Here is a 25,558-nt window from a genome sequence, read left to right as displayed (position 1 = left end):
TCTAAGCAGATACTCCTGAAAATACAGCAGCCATTAATCCCCCTCTATTGGAAGCCCAAAAGAATCTTCTATGCTTTCTCATGGAAGCCCTAAAATTCCCTCCCTCTCTCCTCCTTCTTTTGTTAAGTTGGTATATAAACCTGTACCTCTGGCTATTCATTGTGTAACTCATTACTGAATTGTCCTGCATATATGTGTGGCATGCACAGGTAAATAAACCTTGTCTTTCTCGTTAATCTGTTTATTGTCAGTTAATTCGTGGGCTCCCAACCACTGGAACAGAAGATGGTAGAGGAAAAGTTTTCCTCTCAACATAAATCTGGATGTATGATTTCTAGTTCTGGCTTTGCAATAAAGAGTTCAATCATCCAATCAACTACTGTTTATTGAGCCCCTACAATGTGCAAGAAATATTTTCAGTTGTAACCTAGACAAAAATTCTAAATGTTCTTATCTCTAAAACATTATTATCTTTAAAAATAAGAGGCAAGTCTACATGATCTTAAAGCTCTTGGTTAATGCTAGCATCTGTTGGATCTAGTCACACTAATTTCACCAAAACAAATTCTAATTGGCCAAATCCAACAGGAGCATTTCAGTCCTTATTTCACTTTGCCTGTCTACTACATTTGAAGGTGTCTGCAGACACCTTTTGAAACTCCACAGTCTCCCACCTCACTAACCTTCTCAGTTTCCTACTTCATTCTCTGTTGTCATCTTCATGCATAGGGTTCCTAGGATTCTGTCCTCAAGTGATTAACTTTCTCGCTCTTCACAGGCTCCCTAGGAAGATTATTTTAATAATCCATAAATTGAGAAATCCAAAATTAATATCTCCACTACTCATCTCTCCCTCAACATCAGCTCATATATGTAATTTACTGTTAAACATAAACAACTGGCTATCTTACAGGCACCTCAAACTTAGTATGGACAAACTAGAGCTCATAATTTTCCATGTAGTCCCAGTTTCCAAATCTACTCCTTCTAAATCTTTCTGCATTTCCTACCTCCATTGGTGACCCCATCAATAACTTAATCACCCAAGCCAGAAACCTGAGGGTAACCCTTTCCCTTAATATACCTTTACCAATAAATCACCAAGTCCTGCCAATTTTAATTCCTAGAAATTCTTCAAATCATCCTCTCTTCTCTATCAATACTCCCACTCAAGTACTTTAGGTCCTCATCATCTTCTGATTGACATATTATGAGAGCCTCCTAACTGGTGTCTCTTTCTCTAATCTTCCTGCACAACCCTCAAATCTGGCCTCCACTTAGCTGCCAAAGTATTTCTACACTTCTTCAAATCCATGAATGGCTATCTCGTACTCACAGGACAGAATAAAAGAAGTTGCCTTCAGACATACACTAGCCCTTCTCTCCCAGATCCTTTTGTAGGGGGCACAGAGCAATCATGGAAGAATTAAAGTTTAACTTATCAAATGCAGAAGACAGCTTTTGATTACTAGCAGACCAATTTTAACACAAGATATGGTTGTAGTGGTGGGGTAAAGTGTTTAAAACATGTCTCTAGAGTAAAACATCAGATTAAATAATCCCTGTTGCAACCACAGGCAGTACAACACTTGAAACTAATGTTGGATCTATTGTTAGATTCTGAGTTGAGAAATCCAGCAATTCATGATACAAAATAGGCCTGATTTGCTGAAGACTGGTAAAGGTGTTAGTCTTTCCACTATATACCAGCTCAGATAGAATTAAAGGAGGTCATAGAGAAAAGTGAGCAGCCATACCCCCTACAACGAAAGTGTTATTTCCAAGACATCCAGAGTCCTCTTCTTCCTTTACATTTCCTTTCCCTGATCTTTCAGAATTCAGAGACTGAAGTTCACTGTCAAGAAGGCTGAATAAGACAACATCCAATCTAGAGCACATCCTTTTCCAATCTAAAACATAGGAGGTCCCTCAAAATACTCTCATGATGTAGAGGGTGAGGCCAATGGCTCCTTGATTTCAGAGAAGTATAGTTAGGACATGGTAAGAACTGGGGCAGAAGACAAAGTGACCAATGTATAGCTAGTGCTATACACTCTAAATAATGAGCTTTTTTTCAAACCCTTTATTAGGACTTAGTACCAGGCAACCAGACAGAGAAATAATTATAGCTAATAACCATCAGATATTCACCAGAAATAGGGCTTAAAACTCTGTAGATCAACTATTAACAATGATCTAAGAGAGGAATTTTATTAGTACCCAAGCAGGTAGGTAAGGAGACCAAAGACAATTCAAAGAGGTGGCAAGTTCTGGGAAAGGCTAAAATTTTTATTCCCAGGGAAGTAGAGAATAACCAGCACAAGAACTTTTCTTTTTTAAGTTGCAGCATGAAGGGAAAGGGGCATTACCCTCTTTGACATACCATGTAAATTACTTACTTAATAAAAAAACAATGAAACAATTCAGAAAATTTTGTCTTCAAAGTCTTAAGAAGATTCAAGAAGCTATATTTCATATGAAACAATTCTCATAAAATTCCCACTTAATTGAAACTGAAACTAGAAATTACTAAGGTTGCATCAGAGGTACAGTGACTGTATAATTTATTGTCCAACCAGGACACTTTCGAGATTAAAAAGGGTGCTGTTCTAATGGAAAACTGAGACACAAATAAAAGCAGGCAACCTACGGTGTATGGTCCTTTAACTTAAGTTATGCTTTATACAAGAAAAAGACATTAGCTTTACATTTTAAAATTAGAGAATAAGTGTGAGTTTATATTTCAGGTTTATATAAAAGTTGAAAGTGTGTATTTTTTATTCCTTCTACTTTAATGACAAGTGTAATGAAGGATGGCTGAGAAGATGGCAGCATAGGAGGACTCTGAACTCACCTCCTTCCACAGACACATAAATTTATAAATACCTTTGGAACAATTACCCCTGAGAGAGAACTGGAAACTGGATAAAAGAATCCCCACACAAGGGACAGTGCTGACTGAGGTAGAAGAGGCAGAAACATCTTTCTGGAGAGGAAAAAGCCACATTCTAACCATGGCGCTTCATGGCCAGGAGCAATCTTAATGTACAAAGCTTTTCCTGGAGGAGCAGGGGATCTGAGCAGGAGAGCTTTGCCACAATAAGCAGCTTTTGAACTTGGCACAACTAAGACAAGTGGCATAACATTTGGCTTTGCTGGCTATTAAAAACAACAGGAAGTATCCGCAGAAAAGCTATCAAACATATGAGGAAGAAAAGCCTGCTCTTAAAGGGCCCATGCACAAATTCCCCTGATCTGAAAAGCCACATAAAATCACAAGAAAGAAGAGTGCAGTCCTTTGGTGAAAAAGACTTACTTAATAGGCTCTGAGCACATGTCAGAGAGGCAGGAGGTGGCTGAGCCTACCTCCCCAGGGACTGAGACATTGACGGCAGCCATTGTTGTGACCTAGTACAGATGTGCTGACACAGACGCTGGCAGACGTCATTGGAGTTCTTCCCCTGGCCTGGTAGTGCAAGGGTTTGCCCCACCAACTAGAGCACTGATTTAATACAGCTTAGCCAGGGCAGGCAGCCTGCCCTCTGGACTGGTCCCAAGCACCAGCAAGCCCTTGGGCAACTTGTGGGCCTGCAAAGGTGGGGTGTGTGAGACATCTGCAGTGGAGTGAGAGGGTCTGCCTCTGCAGGGCAGGGCATGTGTGAGGGGCAGGCCTGCATGGGCAGAGTGTGTGGGGCCTCTAAGCAGGGTGAGTGGGTTTGCTACAGTGGTGGGGGGATGCACACAGAGCAGAACAGCATCAACGGGTGTGTGGGCCTGCGGGTGGTGGGGCTTGTCAGCTGCAGCAGACTGTGCTTCTCAAACAGCCACACAGGGGTTCCACTCCACCTTCAAAAGCCTGAAACAATTGTTGTACTGCCATGCCTGGGGCCAGCCCCACCCAGCTGCAACCTCCTGAGAGAGTTGACAACAGCCTCACAGGCCAGAGGCATATAAACACCTGTGAGCCCTTGAGCCTAGCAACCAGCCACACTGGGAGACTACTCATTTAGCAGCAAAACTGCAGCAGGAATGTGCTATTATACCTTGCAGCCAACAGTGCTGGGGCTCCCCATGCCCAATTAAGTGACTGAAGGCAACCAGCAGCTGCACACAGCTGAGACTTACAACCCACCAGCCAGAGGGATAGCCTAGCCTCCCTGTGCACCTGCAGTAAGAACCACCCCACCGCAACAGAAGGACACATGTAGCCCACACAGGTGACACCCCTGGAACATTTGGAACTGGTGATGAGAGGGAAGCAAACTGCTTGGCCTCAGAAGGCATCTCTTACATAGGACACTTCTCCAAGATCAGGAGACATAGCTGATCCAGCTAAAACAAAGATATAAGTACAGAGAAATACACAAAATGAGGACACAAAGGAATATTTTCCACAATAAGGGAACAGGACAAATCCTCAGAAAAAGAACTAAATGAAACAGAGATAAACAATCTACCTAACAGAGTACAAATGAATAGTCATAAGGATGCTCACTGATCTTGGGAGAATAGATGAATACAGCCAGAACTTCAACAAAGAATAAGAAAATATAAAAAAGAACCAATCAGAACTGAGGAATACAATAATGGAAGTAAAAAATTCACTGGAGGGACTCAACAGTAGAGTAGATGTTACAGAAGAACAGATCAGTGAGCTAGATAAAAGAATAGAGGTAATCACCTAAGCTGAACAGAAAAAAGAAAAAAGAATTAAAAAGAACAAGGACAGTCTAAGGAACCTCTGGGACAACATCAAGCACACTAATATCTGGATAATGGGTGTCCCAGAAGGAGAAGAGAGAGACAAAGGGGTAAAGAATCTATTTGAAGAAATAACAGCTGAAAACTTTCCTAACCTAAGGAAGGAAGCAGACATCCAAGTACAGGAAGCTTAGAGAGCACCAAACAAGATAAACCCAAAGAGGCCCACACTGAGACACATTATAATTAAAATGTCAAGAATTAGAGATAAACAGAATCCTAAAAGCCACAAGAGAAAGGCAAAAGTTATACACAAAGGAAACCCCATAAGACTATCAGCTAACTTCTCAGCAGAAATCTTACAGGCTAGAAGGGAGTGGCACGATATATTTAAAGTGCTGAAAAGAAAAAACCTACAGCCAAGAATACTCTACCTGGCAAGGTTATCATTCAGAATGGAAGGAGAGATAAACTGTTTTCCAGACAGGCAAAAACTAAGGGAGTTTATCACCAATAAACCAGCCTTGCAAAAAATGTTAAAGGGACTTATTTAAGTGGGAAAGAGAAGATCACAAATAGGAATAAGAAAATTATTTACAAAATAAAATAAAATCACTGATAAAGGCAAATATACAGTAAAGATACCAGATTGACCACCTATAAAGTTAATATGAAGGTCAAAAGACAAAAGTACTAAAATTATCTATTTCCATGATAAGAAGTTAACAGGTAAATACACAAAAAAGAGGTTAAATATGATATAAAATGTGGGAGGAGGGGACTAAAAGAGTAGAGCTTTTAGCAAGAGGTCAAACTTAAGAGACCATCAACTTAATATAAATTGCTATTTATGTAGGTTATTATATATGAACCTCATGATAATCACAAATCAGAAACCTACAATAAAAACACACAAAATTAAGAGAAAGGAACCCAAACATAATACTAAAGAAAGCCACCAAACCACAAGGGAAGAGAACAAGAGAAGAAGAAAGGAACAGAGAAGAACTACTAAAACACCCAGAAAAAAAGTAAAAAAAATGGCAGTAAGTACATACTTGTGAATAACTACTTTAAATGTCAATGGACTAAATGCTCCAATCAAAAGACAATGAGAGGCTGATTAGATTAAAAAAAAAAACCTATATATATGCTGCATACAAGAGAAACACTTCAGACCTAAAGACACTCACAAACTGAAAGTGAAGGGATCGAAAAAGATACTCCATGCACATAATGATAAAGGGAACAATCCAAGAGGAGGATATATGCACCCAATATAGGAGCACCTAAATATATAAATCGATTATTAACAAACATAAAAAGAAAGATAGACAGTAACACAGAAATAGTAGGGGACTTTAACACTCCACTTACACCAATGGATAGATCACCCAAACAGATCAATAAGGAAACACTGGCCTTAAATGACACACTAGACCAGATGGACTTAGTAGACATCTACAGAACATTCCATCCAAAAACCACACAATACACATTCTTTTCGAATGCACGTGGAACATTCTCCAGGATAGATCACATATTAGGCCACAAAACAAGTCTCAATAAATTTAAGAAGACTGAAATAATACCAAGCATCTTTTCTGACCACCACAGTGTGAAACTAGAAATCAACTATGGGAAGAAAATTGGAAAAGCCACAAATATGTGGAGATTAAACAAAATGCTACTGAACAATGATCAGGTCAAAGGAAAAATCAAAGGAGAAATAAAAAAATACCTAGAGACAAATGAAAATGAAAATACAACATGCCAAAATTTATGGGATACAGCAAGTGTGGTTCTAAGAGGGAAGTTTATGGCAATACAGGCCTATCTCAACAAACAAGAAAAATCTCAAATAAACAATCTAACAGTGCACCTAATGGAATTGGAAAAAGAAGAACAAAGAAAGCCCCAAATCAGCAGAAGGAAGGAAATAATAAAATCAGAGCAGAAATAAATGAAATAGAGATTTAAAAAATTAGAAAAAATCAATGAAATGAAGAGCTGGTTCTTTGAAAAGATAAACAAAATTGACAAATCTTTAGCAAGACACACCAAGAAGAAAAGAGAGAAGGATCAAATAAATAAAATCAGAAGTTAAAGAAGAGAAATTACAATGGGCACCATAGAAATACAAAGCATTATAGAAGAATATGACAAAAAGCTATATGGCAACACATTGGATAATCTAGAAGAAATGGATAAATTCTTAGAATCATACAACCTTCCAAAACTGAATCAAGAAAAAATAGAGAATTTGAATAGACCAATCACCAGTAAGGACATCAAAACAGTAATCAAAAATCTCCCCAAAAATAAAAGTCCAGGACCAGACAGCGTCTCTCATGAATTCCACCAAACACTCAAAGAAGACTTAATACCTAGCCTTCTCAAACTCTTCTAAAAAATTGAAGAGGAGGGGAAGCTTCTAACTCATTCTACGAGGCCAACATTACCCTGATACCAAAACCAGACAAGGACAACACAAAAAAAGAAAATTATAGGCCAATATCACTGATGAACGTCGATGCAAAAATCCTCAACAAAATACTAGCAAATAGAATACAAGAATACATTAAAAAGATCATACACCATGATCAAGTGAGATTTATACCAGGGATGCAGAGATGGTTCAACATCCACAAATCAATCAACGTGATACACCACATTAACAAAATGAAGAATAAAAATCACATGATCATCTCAACAGATACAGAGAAAGCATTTGACAAGACACAGCATCCATTTATGATAAAAACTCTGAATATAAAGCGTATAGAAGGAAAGCACCTCTACATAATAAAGGCCATATATGACAAACCCACAGCTAATATTATATTTAATGGAGTAAATATAACACTCAATGGAGTAAAACTGAAAGCTATCCCTTTAACAACAGGAACCAGATAAGGATGCCCACTTTCACCACTCTTATTTAACATGGTATTGGAAGTCCTAACCAGAGAAATCAGGCAAGAAAAAGAAATAAAAGGGATCCAAATTGGAAAGGAAGAAGTGAAACCATGACTATTTGCACATGACATGATTTTATATATGGAAAACCCTAAAGAACCCACCAAAAAACTATTAGAAACAATAAATGAATACAGTAAAGTTGCAGGATACAAAATCAACATACAAAAACCAGTTGCATTTCTATACACTAACAATGAAGTAGCAGAAAGAGAAATTAAGAAATCAATCCCATTTATAATGGCTACAAAAAGAATAAAATACCTAGGAATAAATTTAACCAAGGAGGTGAAAGACCTGTACACTGAAAACTATAGAATATTGTTGAAAGAAACTAAAGAAGACACAAGGAAATGGAAAGATATTCCATGCTCTTGAATTGGAAGAATTAACATAGTTAAAATGTCTATATTTCCTAAAGCAATCTACAGGTTCAACACAATCCTTATCAATGTTCCAATGACATTCTTCACAGAAATAGAACAAAGAATCCTAAAATTTATATGGAACAACAAAAGACCCTGAATAGCCAAAGAAATCCTGAGAAAAAAGAACAAAGCTGGAGGTATTACACTCCCTGATTGCAAAATATACTACAAAGCTATAGAAATCACAACAGCATGATACTGGCACAAAAACAGACACACAGATCAATGGAACAGAATTGAAAGCCCAGAAATAAAACCACACATCTGTGGACAGCTAATTTTTGACAAGGGAGTCAAGAACATACAATGGAAAAAGGAAAGTCTCTTCAATAAATGTTGCTGGAAAAACTGGACAGCCACATGCAAAAGAATGAAAGTAGACCATTATCTTATATCATACACAAAAATTAACTCAAAATGGATTAAAAACTTGAATGTATGACCTGAAACCATAAAACTTCTAGAAAAAAACATAGGCAGTACGCTTTTTCACATCGGTCTTAACAGCATATTTTCAAATACCATGTCTGTCCAGGCAAGGGAAACAAAAGAAAAAATAAACAAATGGGAGTACATAAAACTAAAAAGCTTCTGCACAACAAAGGAAACCATCAACAAAATGAAAAGACAACCTAACAATTGGGAGAAGATATTTGCAAGCCATATATCTGATAAGGGGTTAATATCTAAAATATATAAAGAACTTATGCACCTCAATAACAAAAAAAACCAAACAACACAATTAAAAAATGGGCAAAAGATCTGAACAGACATTTTTCTACAGAAGATATACAGATGGCCAATAGGCACATGAAAAGATGTTCAACGTCACTAATTATTAGGTAAATGCAAACCAAAACTATGAGATATCACCTCACTCCCATCAGAATGGCTATAATTAACAAGACAAAAAATAACAGGTGTTAGAGAGGATGTGGAAAAAAGGAACTCTCATACACTCTGGTAGGAATTAGAGCAGGTGCAGCCGCTTTGGAAAACAGTACCGAGATTCCTCAAAAAATTAAGAATAGAACTACTACATGATCCAGCTATTCCACTGCTGGGCATTTATCCAAAGAACATGAAAACACAAATGCATAAAGATATATGCACCCCCATGGCCAGTCCCATGGTGTAATGGTAAAATTTAATGTGTTCTGCTTCAGCAGCCTTTGTTCATGGGTTCAAATCCCTGGCATGGACCACACCACTGTCAGCCATGCTGTGGTGGCAACCCACATATAAAAAGTAGAGGAGGATTGGCATAGATGTTACCTCAGGGCTAGTCTTCCTCAGCAAACAAAAAAGAAGAAGAAGAAAAGAAAAGATACGTGCACCTCTATGTGCATTGCAGCATTATTCACAATAGCCAAGATATGGAAACAGCCTAAGCATCCAACAAGAGATGAATGGATAAAGAAGATATGGTATATATGTACAATGGTATATTACTCAGCTATCAAAAAAGATGAAATCTTGCCATTTGCGACAACATGGATGGACCTTAAGGGTATTATGCTAAGTGAAATAAGTCAGATGGAGAAAGTCAAATACAGTATGATCTCACTCATAAATAGAAGATAAAAACGACAACAACAACAACAACAAAGAACCACATAGAGACAGAGATTGGATTGGTGGTTACCAGAGGGGAAGGAGGTAAGTGAGAGGGTGAAAGGGGTGACTGGGCACACATGTATGGTGATGGATGGTAATTAGTCTTTGGGAGGTGAAGATGGTGTAGTCTACACAGAAACTGAAACATAATGATGTACACCTGAAGTTTATATAATGTTATAAACCAATGTTACATCAATTAAAAAAATAAATAAATAAAAGTAGACAAGCTAAGGGAAAAAAAAAGAAAAAAGTGTAATGAATCTAAGATACTCGTGCACCACTGATGAGAGTGTAAATTGATATAACTCTTCTGGAAAGAGATGAGACAACATGTACAAAGTGCCTTAAAATCCTCTTTCTGGGGCTGGCCCAGTGGTGTAGTGGTAAGTTCGCATGCTTTGCTTCGGTGGCCCAGGGTTTGCAGGTTCGGATCCTGGGCGTGGACCTACACATCACTTATCAAGTCATGCTGTGGCAGGTGTCCCACGTATAAAAGTAGAGGAAGATGGCACAGATGTTAACCCAGGGCCAATCTTCCTCAGGAAAAGAGGAAGATTGGCAAAGATGTTAGCTCAGGGCTAATCCTCCTCACAAGAAAAAAAAATCCTCTTTACATTTAACCCAGTAATTCTATTTTTCAGGAATCTTTATTAAGAAAATAATCAGATATAACAGAAACATCAGAGATAACAGAACAAGTAGGTATGTTTATCAAAACAGGGAATGTCATATCCATGTGGCAAATTTATACAGTACATTATATATAATTTTAATGCTTTTGAGAATATTTGATGCCATGGAAAAATATTCATGTAATAATACTAAGTAGCAAAATTAAAACTCTATGTTGAATACTCTTTGGCAATTGTGTATTTAAAATTATATATATATAATATAATATTTGATAATATTTATTATATTTTACATAATGCTATATATTTGTATATTTGTATACATGCAAGACTACAAAGAAATGAACCAAATTCACTGGTTATTAGTAGGTAATAGACTTATAGGCAATTTAAATTTTCATATTTATGCTTTAAATGTATTTCTCAAATATTTTATGAGTATTATTAATTTTTCATAATTAGGGGAAAAAGTTATACCAAATATCAAATAAATAAAAATGAAAAATCATTAAAAAAGGAATACAAGAGGACAACAAAAACGAAATACTTCAAAACAGTCAGAAAACAATAAGATGGCATTAGTAAGTCCTTACCTATCAATAATTACTTTAAATGTAAATAGATTAAATCCTCCCATCAAAAAACTTACAACAAACAAAATGGACTTGAAGTCAAAAAATGCCACAAAGAAAATAATGTCATTATATAATGATAAAAGGGTCAATTCATCAAGAGAATTTAACAATTATAAATATATATATATGTGCACCCAACATCAGAGCAACTAAATATATCAAGCAAATACTAACATTTGAAGGGAGAAATAGACAACAATACAATAATGGTAGGAGACTTGGATACCCCACTTTCAACAATGGATAGATCATCCAGAAAAAAATCAATAAGGAAATAGGGGCCAGCCCGGTGGCGCAAGCGGTTAAGTGCACGTGCTCCGCTGTGGCAGCCCAGGGTTCACCAGTTCGGATCCCAGGCGCATACCGATGCACTGCTTGTTGAGCCATGCTGTGGTGGCATCCCATATAAAGTAGAGGAATATGGGCATGGATGTTAACTCAGGGCCAATCTTTCTCAGCAAAAAGAGGAGGATTGGTATCAGATGTTAGCTCAGGGCTGATGTTCCTCACACACACACAAAAAAGATCAATAAGGAAATATTGGACTTGAATTATATTTAAGACCAAATGGTTCTAACAGACATATACAGAACATTCCATCCATCAGCAACAGAACACACATTTTTCTCAATTGCACATGGAACATTCTCCAGGATGGGTCATATCTTAGGTCACAAAACAAGTCTTAGTGAATTTAAAACGATTGAAATCATACCAATATCTTCTCCAATGGCAATGGAATGAAACCAGAAATCAAACAGAAATAAAACTGCAAAATTCATGAATATGTGAAAATTAAATAACACACTCCTTAACAACGAATGGGTGAAAAGAGAAATCAAAAGGGAAATTAAAACATATCTTGAAACAAATGAAAATGGAAACACAGCATACCAAAACTTATGGGATGCAGCAAAAGCAGTTCTAAGAGGAAAGTTCATAGTGATAAATACCTACATGAAGAAAAAAGAAATATCTCAAATAAACAACCTAACTTTATACCTCAAAAAACTAGAAAAACAAGAACTAAGCCTAAAGTTGTCAGAAGGAAGGAGAAAACAAAGATTAGAGCAGAAATAAATGAAATAGAGAACAAAAAACAATAGAAAAGATCAACAAAACTAAGAGTTGGTTTTTTGAAAAGATAAAAAAAATTAACAAATCTTTGGCTAGACTAACCAAGAAAGAAAAGACTCAAATAAATAAAATTATAAATGAAAGAGGAGACATTACAATTGAAACCACAGAAATACAAAGAACCATAAGAGACTACTATGAACAATTATACACCAACAAATTGAAAAACCTAGAAGAAATGGATAAAGTCCTGGAAACATACACTCTACCAAGACTGAATCATGAAGAAATAGACAATCTGAACAGATCAACAACAAGTAAAGGAATTGAATCAGTAATCAAGAACCTCTGAAAAAACAAAAGCCCAGGACCAGATGGCATCACAGGTAAAATCTAACAAACATTTAAAAAAAGATTTATAGCCAATCCTTCCCAAACTCTTCCAAAAAACTGAAGAGGAGGGAACACTCCTAAACTCATTTTATTAGGCCAGCATTACCCTGATACCAAAGCCAGACAAGGACCTGAATAGAAATAGACAAGGATAAGAATAGCAAACTAGAGGCCAACGTCCCTGATGAATATAAATGCAAATATTCTGAACAAAATACTAGCAAACCAAATCTAAAAGCACATTAAGAGGATCATACATCATGATCAAGTGGGATTTATGCCTGAGATGCAATGATGGTTCAAAATACTCAAATCAATAAATGTGATACACTACATTAATAGAATGAAAGACAAAAATCATGTGATTATTTCCATAGATGCAGAAAAAGCATTTGACAAAATTTAAAATCCTTTCATGAAAAAACTCTCAACAAAGTGGGTATAGAAGAAACACACCTTAACATAATAAAGGCTATATAAGAAAAGCTCACAGCTAACATCATTCTCAACGATGAAAGATTGAAAGCTTTTCCTCTAAGATCAGGAAGAATACAGGGTGCCAACTATCACCATTCCTATTCAACATAGTAATGGAAGTCCTAGCCTGAGAAATTAGGCAAGAAAAAGAAATAAAAAGCTTCTGAATTAAAAAGAAAGAAGTAAAGTTGTCTCTCTTTCCAGATGATATGATCTTATATAGAGAAAATCCTAAAGTCTCTATCAAAAATTGTTAGAACTAAAAAGAAATTCAGTAAAGTTGAAAGATACAAAATCAACATACAAAAAAATCAGTTGAGTTTCTATACACTAACAGTGAACTGTCTGAAAAAGAAATAAAGAAAACAATCCTATGTATAATAGCATCTAAAACAAGAAAATACTTAGGAATAAATTTAATCAAGAAAGTGAAAGATCTATACACCAAAAACTGTAAGACTTTGATGAAATAAATTGAAGACGACACAAATAAGTGGAAAGATATCCTGTGTTCATGAATCAGAAGAGTTAATATTGTTAAAATGCCCTTACTACCCAAAGCCATCTATAGATTCAACACAATCCCTATCAAAATTCCAATGGTATTTTTCACAGAAATAGAAAAAACAATACTAAAATTTGTATAGAACCACAAAAGATCCTGAATAGCCAAAGTAATCTTGAGAAAGAACAAAGAACAAAGTAACCTTGAGAAAGAAAATCACAGTTCCTTATTTTAAACTATACTACAAACCTATAGTAATCAAAACAGTATGGCACCGGCATTAAAACAGACACACAAATCAATGGAAAAGAATAGAGAGCCAGGAAATAAACCCATGCATATACAGTGAAGTAATATTTGAAAATGGGGAAAGCACAGTCTCTTCAACAAATGGTGCTGGAAAACTGGATATCCACATGCAAAAGAACAAAACTGGACCCCAAGCTTACATCAGCCACAAAAATTAACTTGAAATGGATTAAGGACTTAAACATAAGCCCTGAAACCACAAAAATCCTTGAAGAACACTAGGAAAATAGCTCCTGGACATTGGTCTTGGCAATTATTATTTGGATATGACACCAAAGGCACATGCAGCAAAAGCAATAATCAACAAATGGGACTACATCAAACTAAAAAAGCTTCTGCACAGCAAAGGAAACAATCAACAAAATGAAAAGGCAACCTACCAAATGGGAGAAAATATTTGCAAACCATATATCTGATGAGAGGTTTATTTCCAAAATATACAAGGAACTCATACAACTCAATAGGAAAAATCAATCTGAATAAAAAATGGGCAAAGCACTTGAACAGATATTTTTCCAAAGAAGACATACAAATGGCTAACAAGTTTATGAAAAGGTGCTCAACATCACTAGTCATCAGGGAAATGGAAATCAAAACCTCAATGAGATATCACATCACACCTGTTAGAATGGCTATTATCAAAAAGACAAGAGATAAGAAATGCTGGCAAGAATATGGAGGAAAGAGAACCCTGGTGCACTGTTGGTGGGGAGGTAAATTGGTATAGCCACTACACAAACACTATGGAGCTTCCTGAAAAAGTTAAAAATAGAGCTACCATATGATCCAGCAATACCACTTCTGTGTATATATCCGAAGGATATGAAATCATTATCTTGAAGAAATACCTGCACTCCCATGTTCACTGCAACACTGTTCATAATAGCCAGGAAATGGAAACAACCTAAGTGTATTGACAGATGAAAGGACAAGAAATAGGATATATAGGTATAGGTATTGATCACAGATATTGATATAGAGATACATATGATATTATTCAACCACAAAAAAGAAGGAAATCCTGCCATTTGTGACAACATAGATGGACCTTGAGGACATCATGCTAAGTGAGGTAAGTCAGACAGAGAAAGTTGAACACTGTATGATCTCACTTATATGTGGAATCCAAAAAAAAAAAAGGTGAACTCAGAAATAGAGAGTAGAATGGTGATTGCTAGCACTGAGAAGTAGGGGAAATGAGGTAGTTCTAACAAACTTCCAGTTATGAAATGAATGAGTTCTGAGGATCTAATACACAGCATAGTGACTATAATTAACAATACTGTATTATATACTTGAAAGTTGCAAAGAGATTAGATCTTAAATGTTCTCACAACAAAAAGAAATTGTAATTATATGAAGTAATGGATGTGTTAACTAACCTTATTGTGGTACTCATTTTGCAATATATATGCTTATCAAATCATCACATTGTATACCTAAACTTACACAATGTTATAAGTCAATTATAACCCAATGAATCTGAGGTATAAAAAGAATAAAATCAAAAGTTGAAAATACTCCCCCTGGCCCTCCAAAATAGAAAGACCAATCTCATTGGAATGTAAACTCTAAGCAGGCACTGATTTTATCTGTTTTGACTGCTGTAATACATCCAGCATCTAGACTAGCATCTGGCACATTAAGTACTTACATATGTGTGTATTTGTGTGCATTTAATGAATCTCTCCTGTGAATAGGATTTATAATTTCTAAAAAAGAAATATTAAAGTAACAAATTAACTCTAAATCCAATACGAAAAATTGTATTATGAATCCACTAGATGCCAAACAGACATGTAGTAACATTTAACATTTTTTAAGTTTTTAAATCATTTTTAATAAGGTTCATAGTAAAATTAGAAATAGATTACTTTATTATCACTCTAAAGGACACATTTAAATATCAATAACCACATCATATATAACGTAAGGGGGAATCTTTCCCCATGCCAACTCTCATGCTCCTTTCCATTGCACACCAGGGAATAGCAAGCAACTCTTTGGTGACTTTGAAATGAGCTAAGTATTCCAGCTTAGGCTCTTTCTATCCCCAGGGGGCCACCTTTACAGAAGGTCTTTTCTGTCATGCTCTCTGTCACTGGTAAGGGGCAACCCCTGTAGGGGAGCCTGTGGTTGCCCAACACTGCCTATGCTTGGGTAGGTAATTTTGTCTCATTCTGGAGAGAGTTAGCAAGTACCTTGAGCTCAGATATTCCCAGTATCCCCACTTGACTCCATCAGTAATAAAGCTGAGATTTTGATTTCCATTTGTCCGTGTTCTGCATCTTACTTCTTAATTGATTTTGTACACAGGAGGGGAAGAAAGTAGTATTATTTATCAACTCCTCTTCAAATATCCAACTCAATAAACAATAAAGACATCCCATTAAAATTAATTACAAAATCAGAATGCCAATATTATCAACATTATATCACCTTCTTAAGGATGTTTGTGCCAGTGGAAAAGTGCTTGAAATCAAAATAATAGATATAACTACTGGGAAGGAGTATAAAAATTTATTATATTTGTAAAACCTCAAAAAGCTCTTTAAATTAATTAGAGTGGGGTAAAGTGGTAAGATTCAAGATAAATATGTATCTAGACCAGTGCCTGACATACAGTAGGCACTTAATAAATACTGAATAAATAAAACACATAAAAACTATAGACTTCTATATATTTATATATGTCAGATTTATAATGGAAAAGGGTTTATTTACAATAGCAACCAAAAGCCTCAGAATAACACTAACAAGACAATGTAGTACCTATGTGAAGGGATAAAAATTTAAAATAATATGTATTTTATATCTATATATCTATATCCATATATAGATATATATAAAGTCCTGAATGAATAGATATAGGACAAATTTCTAAAGGAAAAGGCTGAATGCTGTGAAGACACCAATTCCTTCCAAGTTAATATATAGATTTAATGTAATTTTAACAAAATTTCCTTCAGGATTTCTTTTGGAATAATGAAATAATTTAGTCAATTTTTAAAAAAGCATAAATATTATCTCTGTGATAAATATTTTGTGCTGTAGTTTAAGTATTAAAATCCTAAGTCACTGTCTGAAATTTCAAAGCGCTTCTCACCCTCTGCTCAGGTGCAGCTGCTAAAAACTACTTGGAAGGGACAGGAGCATGGTCTGCTTTCTCTCTTGGGGCTTCCCTGTCTCTTTCACCTTCACCCACCAGGTGAGGGTAGTAGTTGATTCATTGCTCACTTTGTTACCAATTTCACCTCACTCTGGTGGGACTCCAAGTCACATTCGGAGGAGCTCCGAGGAGGTGCTCGAGGGTGGCCCTTGTACCTACAATCTGTCCCTTCCTCAGAGGGTTCTTTTCTGTTCCATGTCACAGATTTGAAACGAAATCAAAGCTGAGCATTCAACAGTACAAGCTTTTATTCAATGGCAGAAGAATGGAGAAATGGGAACTATTTCATAAATCAACTGCTCAGCTCTTGGGGCGAGTAAGCAGCTGTTATAAGGGGTCGAGGTAATGAAGGGGAGGAATATTCATAGTTTTTGGGGAACAGGGAAGACTTTTTGGGGGAAGGAAGGTGCCACCTCTTTTCTTTCCTTAGTCATATCCTGCCATTGCCATGGCAATTGTAAACTATCATGGTGCTGGTGGGTGTGTTATGTAGCATGGTAATGTATTACAATGAGCATATAATGAGCTGCAGGGTCTATGTGGTCAAGTCAGTGCCATGTTGCCTTTAACCAGTTTTAACTGGTTTTGACTACATGCCTCAGCCATCTCCTCCTTCCTTTCTTTGTCGTTTCCTGTAAGCTAAACAGAAAGTGTTAGGCTTGTTCTGAGCAGGGTTGTGTTAATGTCTTATGGGGCGAGGGGCCAGGGTAACAATGTGAGTTACCATGGAGGCAAAACCACAGGCCCTCCTCTGTTAGTCACTGCCATTTCTCCATCCAACAATGCATAAGTCAAAATAGCAGCTCATGCATGTGTCGCACTAGATTAGCATTCTTGTAATACCATCAACAGCCTCCTGATATGGGGGAATACTATCAAGACAAGGCCTTTTTGCACTAGGCAGTCATTTAGGGTGGCCAGATGGTACCTGCTTACATCTTCTATCTGTGCCTGGTATAAAATCACTGGAAACTCAGGAATCCACAACTCAGATTCAAGAGGAATTAGGGGCTCATCAATCTCAGACCACTCCTAATTTGTTATGCCTCCCTGTAGTCCTTCCCTATGATCTAGTGTCTCTAGGTCCACTCTCTTCTCTTGTCATTCAACAAACAGCTAGCCTGGAAGAAGACACCAGTGTAACACACGAAACAGCTAGCTACACTTCCATAAGTTCAGTCAGTAAGGATACAGCAGGTCCAACTGGATTTAGACGGTTTAGTAGACACAGCCCAGCAGGCAGCAGGAGCCGCAGGTTCATGTCAGTCCCCTTGACTCCTGAGTCCCATGCAGAGTGGGACTAGGTAAATGCTGCACACACAGTGGCTCCAGGTGACAGCTGAGGAACTCTGAGTTTTGGAAACCCCCAATCTTATTAGGGGCTGCTAGCAAACCTGCCCAATCCTTGCCCACAGGGAGATATTATCTTTATTGTCTTAACTAGGAAACACATGTTCTCTAGGAAGAAGAAGGAGACACTACTATCCCTGAGAGTCTTCAGGGAGGGAGGATTCTTGATCTTGGAATATCTTCTTAGACAGACAATGTTACAGTGGCTGTAGATAGCTTTGCACAGCAGAGCCAGATCATGTAGAAATGCGAGAGATAGAGGGAGAACTGTCTCCCAACAATGTGTTCTCCTCAGGTACAGACCTCCAAACTTCACGGAGTGCCTTATCTTCCACTCTAGCAGGGCAAAGGGAAAGGACAAAGTGCTAGAGCTCTGCTCTCCCTAAAACCTACTCCAGCCCTAATTCCCTTTATATAAAACTAGTTCAAGTCATGATGTGAATTGTGGATTCCTGGCAAAAAGAGCTTGGTTTACTACTTTATAACTTCCTGTTATACATGTTTGGTTGTTTGTAATAAGCTCCATTCAAGCATATTGCCAAGTGAAATAATGCCTTTGTGAGAATTGGAAAGAGTTCTTCCTTCCTCAAAACACTTTGCTTTTCTGTTAGAAAATTTTTAATAAACACATAAATTCATAACAATTACAAATGTGAATTGTACCCCTACTGTTGTACAGTGCACAATGGCTCATTGCTCTTTTTAAAAATCATGGTAAAATAATTCAACATAAAATTCACCATTTTAACCCCTTCAAAATGCACAATTCAGTGTCATGTAGCGTACTCACAATGTTGTGGAACCATCACCACTATCTAGTTCCACAACATTGCAATCATCCCAAAAGAAACCCTGTACCCATTAAGCAAATGATCCCTATTGCCTCCTCCCCTCCCCTACAGCAACCACTAATCTACTTTCTGTCTCTATGAATTGCCTATTCTGGATATTTCACATAAATGAAGTCATACAATATTGGTCTTTTGAGTCTGGCTTCTTTCACTTAGCACAATGTTTTCACAGTCCACCCATGGTGTAGCATTTTCAGTACTTCATTCCTTTTTATGGGTGAATAATATTCCACTGTATGGATACATCACATTTGTTTATCCATTCATCAGTTGATGGACATTTGGGTTGTTTCCATCTTTTGGCTATTGTAAATAGCACTATGACATTCATATATAAGTTTTTATTTTCAATTCTCTTGGATATGTACTTAGCAGTGTAATTGCTAGGTCATGTGGTAATTCTATGTTTAACTTATTGATGAATTGCCAAATCATTTTCCAAAGCAGTTGAATCATTTTACATTCCCACCAGCAATGTATGAAGGTTCCAATTTCTCCACATCCTCACCAACACTTGTTATTTTCCATTATTTTTATTATAGCCATCCTAGTGGGTGTGAAGTGGTATCTCATTGTGGTTTTGATTTTCATTTTCCTAATACTAATGACATTAAACATCTTTTCCTGTATTTGTTGGCCATGTGAATATCTTCTTTGGATAAACGTCTGTTCAAGTTCTTTGCCAGATTTTTAGTTGGGTTGTCTTTTTGTTGTTGAGTTTTAAGAACTTTTTATATATTCTGGATACTAGATCTTTATCAGATATATGATTTGCAAATATTTTCTCCCATTTTGTGGCTTACCTTGTCATCTCTTAATAGTATCCTTTGATGCACAGGGTTTTAATTTGGTGATGTCCAATTTATTATTTTTTCTTTGTTGCTTATGCTTTTGATATCATATCTAAGAAACCATTGACTACTTCAAGGATGTGAAAAATTATACCTATGTTTTCTTTTAAGAGTTTTATAGTTTTAGCTCTTAGACTTAGGTCTTTGGTCCATTTTGAGTTAAATTGTGTATATGGTGTGAAGGGTCCAGCTTCATTCTTTTGCATTTGGATATTCAGTTGTCCCAGTACCACTTGTTGAAGAGACCATTCTGTCCCCAATTGAATGGTCTTGCAACTCTTGTCAAAAATCTATTGACTATAGACATACAGGTTTATTTCAAGACTCTCAATTCTATTTGCACTGTGTACATTTAAAATTTTTTGTATACTATGATGATTCTACATCTTAAAAAACTTTTCTGGTTGGGAGAGAGACTGCCCCTCCCAGGCTAGCCAGTTCTTAGAGACAGCAAAAGGCCCAGCCTACAGCATACCTTTGATATGCAAACTAACCAATCCAGAGCCATACCTCCTCTTTCTGGACCATGCATCCCAGGAGGCAATAATCCTCTGCCTTAATCATCCCAGGGCTAAGTACCAGGAAACTAGAAATCACCACTTTAGCCCAAAGTTTGCTGAAGTTATTCAAAGTAGCCAATTCTAAACTGTTTATCACGCCTTGCCTTGCCTTTCCTGTGGAAACTCCAGTAAGCGCCATGGCCTAAGTGCTCCCTCCCTCCTGTCTTCTGTCTCCTGACCACCCCAGTGTTTTTCCAGGTGGTCCTGCATGGTATGCTGCACCTCCTGTCACTAGGACCTGTGAGTATAATGAACTCTGTTTTCCTGAGGCTCTCCCGTGTCTCCTCTTGTGGCTGAACCTGACTGACCATCTCATAAAAAAATGCATAACGCTATTCTATTGATGTATATGTCTATCTTTATGCCAGCACTGCACTGTTTTGATTACTGTAGCCTTGTAGTAATTTTTAAAATCAGGAAATGTGAGTCTTCCAACTTTGTTCTTCTTTTTCAATATTGTTTTGGCTATTTGGGAGTCCCTTGAATTCCATATGAAATTTAGGATTAGTTTTTCCATTTTTGCAGAAAAGGCTATGGGATTTTGATAAGGATTGCTTTGAATCTAGAGATCATTTTGGGGAGTATTGCCATGTTAACAATATTACGTCTTCCATTCCATGAACACAGGATGTCTTTCCACTTACTCAGATCTTCTTTAATTTCTTTCAATAATGTTTTATAGTTGTCAGTATAGAAAACTGCACTGAATATTCGGGACTATCCATTGCACCACTGAAGAATGTAGAAGTGAATCAGCCACGACAAGACAGAAGATGAGGATTCAGATTAGAGATAGGAGAGATACTGCCCTTTCCATTCCTGGCCATAACTTAGTGTGAAAAGAAGGTGGAGCCCATTATAGCACCCAGAATGAGAAAATACTGAGAGCAGTTATCTTACAGAACAGTGTCTAAACTGGTATATTAGTGATCTATTGCTGTGTAAAATATTACTACAAACCTTTCGCAGCTTAAAACAAACATTTACTACCTTATAATTTCTGTAGGTTAGGAATTTGGGAGCAACTATCTAGGTGACTCTGGGTCAAGGTCTCTTGTGAGGTTGCACTCAAGTTGGTGGCTGGGGCTGTCATCATCTGCAGGCTTGATCAGGGCTGGAGGATCCTCTCACAAGATGACTCAGTCACATGGCTGTTGGCAAGAGGTTTCTGTTCCTTGCCATGCTGGCCTCTCCATAGGGCTGCTTGAATGTCCTTACAACGTGACAGTTGGCTTCCCTCAGAGTGAGTGATCCAAGAGAGAGGACCAGGATAAATCTGTAATGTCTTTTATGATCTAGTATCAACGGTCACACAGAGTCAATTCCACCATATTCTATCTGTTAGAAGAGAGTTACTTAATCCAGCCCATACTCAAGGGGAGAGGAATAGCCCCCCCTTTTGAAGGTGGCAGTGTCAAGTAATTTGTGGATGAATTTTAAAACCTCCACACTGAAGAATGTAGTCATCTCTTCCATATGCTCTAGTCTGACAGAGCACCAAATAAACACTCCAAAAACAAAAAACAAAACCTGGTACAACTATTTACATAGATCATTAGAGACAATACAGAGGACAATAATGACACATTAGAAACTTTCAGTGATATGATATGTTGTACATTTTTAAAGGCATGTTTAACCCTTTTAGGAATATAAGAAATAAATCTGAATTTAGATTATAAATTTTTTCTTGAAAGAACACTACCATAAAATGGGAAAACCATGTGCATCTATATTTTATAGTAAATCTTTTGAAATTTCAGGTGATGAGAAGTTTGCAAAACTGGCGCTGACATAAAGTAGCCATCAACGGTTTAAGTGTGTTAAAAGGACTGTTAAAAACTGAATTGGTGGCACCGGCCCGATGGTGTAGTGGTTAAGTTCACGCATTCTGCTTTGGCGGCCCGGGGTTCGCAGGTTTGGATCCCAGGCACAGACCTACACATCACTCATCAGGCCATGCTGTGGCAGCATCCCATATACAAAATGGAGGAACATGGGTACAGATGTTAACTCAGGGCTAATCTTCCCCAGCAAAAAGAGGAAGAGTGGCAACGGATGTTAGCTCAGGGCGAATCTTCCTCACCAAAAAAAAAACTCCAAAAAACCTGAATTGCTTTGGTTGTCTGGTCCTTCTTTCTAGTTCTAGGATACCACACTAGAAACAAGAAGACTTGTTTGTCATTGTCATTGTCGTTGTCATTGTCAATGTTGGTACAGAATTGTTTTTAAAACCTAAGAGCTTATGATCATAAAATGAAGCTCTCTGTGGTATTTCAAAGATCTCATGCTGTGCGTCTGATTTTAGGTCCACAATTGCCAAGAAATGATTCAGTTGCTCTCAGAGAAGTGAGTATTCTAACTCTCTGAGTATAGAATTAGCTAAATTCACAACCAGTTTGATAACTAAATAGAAAGATTGGTTCATGGTGATAAAAACAACATTGTTTTGTGGAGTGAAAATTATAAGCCAATATATCTCAGAGACATGTTCTTAAAATATTTTCCTGAAAAGACTTTCATGGGTCAGCATTGTTTGTTCATGACAACAATTTTCAGGCAAGTGACAACTGATTCATGAGTGTGAATTTATGGGACACTGAGCATAACATCAGGAAATAATACTGCAAGTAATTATCACACATAAAAGACCTCCTGTTGAAAATGTCAGTTACACAGAGAAAAATTACCCATACTACCTGCACCTGCCTGTTTTAGGACTGCTCGTTCTACTTTATATATTACAGGACTAGCATATTAAGATGCTAGAAACACTCAGGGGTAAAACGTTTCTCTATTTTCATCATCCACCCGTTATTCTGGTTTACACAGGGACTCACACGTTTGGCAGTTGGTACTGGCTGCAGGTTGGGAATCCAGCTGGGGCTGTCAGTGCATCAGTTCTTTCTCTAGGGGCCTCTCCACATGACTATGTGGGCTTTCTCATAGCATGAGGGTTGGCTTCCAAAAAGCATTAATCCAAGAAGTGAAGGTAGAAGATGCAAATCTTGAAAGTTACAGCATTGCTTTATCTGCATTCTATTAATCAAAACATGCAGAAAGGTCTGACCCAGCAATGGGTAAGGAAATCAACTCCATTTCTTGATGTGGGAGTGGCAAGTTCCCTTTATAAACTAGCTTGTGGGATGAGTATTAGAAGACAATTCTCCCTACATCTGTAGTGTTCCTGCATGGTCCAGTCCCTCTAAATAAAGGCATTTACAAAATATTTCTATAAAGAAACATTCCAGCATATAAAGCTTAGATCTCTCTGTGGAAATGTCCCAGAGAGTAAAGATAAAGACATTTCCTTCTCTTCCCTGGAGAAGATTTGCTTACATTCCAGAGTAAAGATAGGTTCTATCTCTCCTCTCTCTCTGGAAGGAAGGATGGGCAACCCTATATGAGATTAAGTTTCCTAATTTGTGGATTTCTCTCCTTTAATGCACCCAACCTCATATGTACCATCAGGCCTTCACCTCATAATACTGTGGGATTGTGGCTTGGGGAACTGACACAAGATGCTACATTGGTTGCTGCAATTGCTGTCAGAAATAAATGCTGTTGGTCTTTGATTCAGTGTGGTTGTGTTTTCTGCAAGTAGGGTAAAACTTAGATCCTTCACAGTTTCTAATCTAACAATAGGAGATATTTTTGCGACCACATTTGGAAATACAATTTACTATACTCAAGAAGGAAAAAAAGCATCAGCATTGGCAGCAGGGACCCCAAGGAACAGGAGAGGAAGGGTCATTTTGACTGATCTAAGTGGATAAGTGATCCCAAGTGGGAACCAATAGGTAAGGAAAATGTCTGAGGAACAGACTAGTTTTGGAAAGAGAAGCTACTAGGAAGTATTCTTAAGTCTCCTGCATATTTTCCTAGAGGAGAAAATTGGATTATTCCCTGGGATCTCTAATATGAGGCAGAAGAGGTTACATTTTGAGGAACTGCTATAGGTTAGTATCCCCAACACATCCTAGAGGCTATTTGAACAGCACAGTTTCTAACAAAGTACAGCAAAGTTACATTCATAAGATGCAGCAGACAAACTTTGTTTAAATAGTGAAGGTCTTAACTTCAAGAAGAGTTGGAAGTTTGGGTTTATAGTCCAAGATCCACCATATCAGTTTACTCCCTCTTCATTAAGTCTTATGGTCATAGCTTCATAATATTAATCAAATTTAGTTTTTCTTTACCTAGTTTTTCCTCATAACTTTATTATGACACTAGCTACACACAACCATTATTACAATTGTATGTGTTTGTCTTCTTTCTTAGATTGTGAATCTCTGGAATTCAGGATAATGTCTTAGTTATTTCTGTGGCCTTCAAATTATTAAACATGGTGTTTTGAACAGAATAAGCATTTGATATTTAGTAAAACCAACTTAATTCTTAAATGGCCGTTGTGTTCAAGAGCTACAAATGTTGCTTTGAATGAACAATGTTAATTGTCTACATTTTATTCTCCAATTAAGTAATACCAAATATGAGTTTTTTTCATGGTGTACTATTCTGCATAATGACATTGTCTGCCCAGATTTAAAGCCTGTTGTCTACTGATCATCTGTATTAATGCAGATAGTGAATTATTTAAATAGCCTAATACTGGTGTAAAGCCATCTGAAAAAGAAGAAGCAAAACTGTACATTAAACTGAGTCTAGAAATCCACCTTACTCCAGCTCCCAAACCTGCCACAGTACCACATGCTTTGCCCAAAGATTTTACCATATTTGTCTGTCTTCTCTCCAACTGCATCAACCGTGCCATCTGGATGTAGACGGACAAATCCTCCAGTAAGCCTGTTGTAGAACTGAAGAGTATTTCCCTTCATAAACTTCCAGTTTTCTGCAGTCCACTAAACAGAAAAACAAAACAAAACAAACAAAAAACACCAACATGAGACGACAAAGAGAAGAAATTACTAAGAAACATCCCTTATTAAACATTATATACTATTTTGTTTTAACACATCAAATAGCTCTTTAAACATTGTTTGTACTAAATAATTTAAGGC

At 37.0% G+C, this 25,558-nt stretch overlaps 1 protein-coding gene across 1 annotated transcript in view; it reads right to left on the bottom strand.

Annotated features, from left to right (window-relative positions):
* Positions 1 to 25,558, bottom strand: part of RP1 (RP1 axonemal microtubule associated) — a 280,580-nt gene that overhangs the window by 172,124 nt on the left and 82,898 nt on the right. The window contains exon 12 of the mRNA XM_058528715.1: positions 25,270 to 25,399. Within this exon, the coding sequence (XP_058384698.1) occupies positions 25,270 to 25,399 (130 nt within the window). The remainder of the gene's footprint in view (positions 1 to 25,269; positions 25,400 to 25,558) is intronic.

This window comes from Diceros bicornis, chromosome 33 (assembly GCF_020826845.1).
Source record: "Diceros bicornis minor isolate mBicDic1 chromosome 33, mDicBic1.mat.cur, whole genome shotgun sequence".
Classification (NCBI taxonomy): domain Eukaryota; kingdom Metazoa; phylum Chordata; class Mammalia; order Perissodactyla; family Rhinocerotidae; genus Diceros; species Diceros bicornis.
The sequence above is the reverse complement of the archived record's forward strand: the minus strand, read 5'-3'. Positions and strand labels throughout refer to the sequence as shown.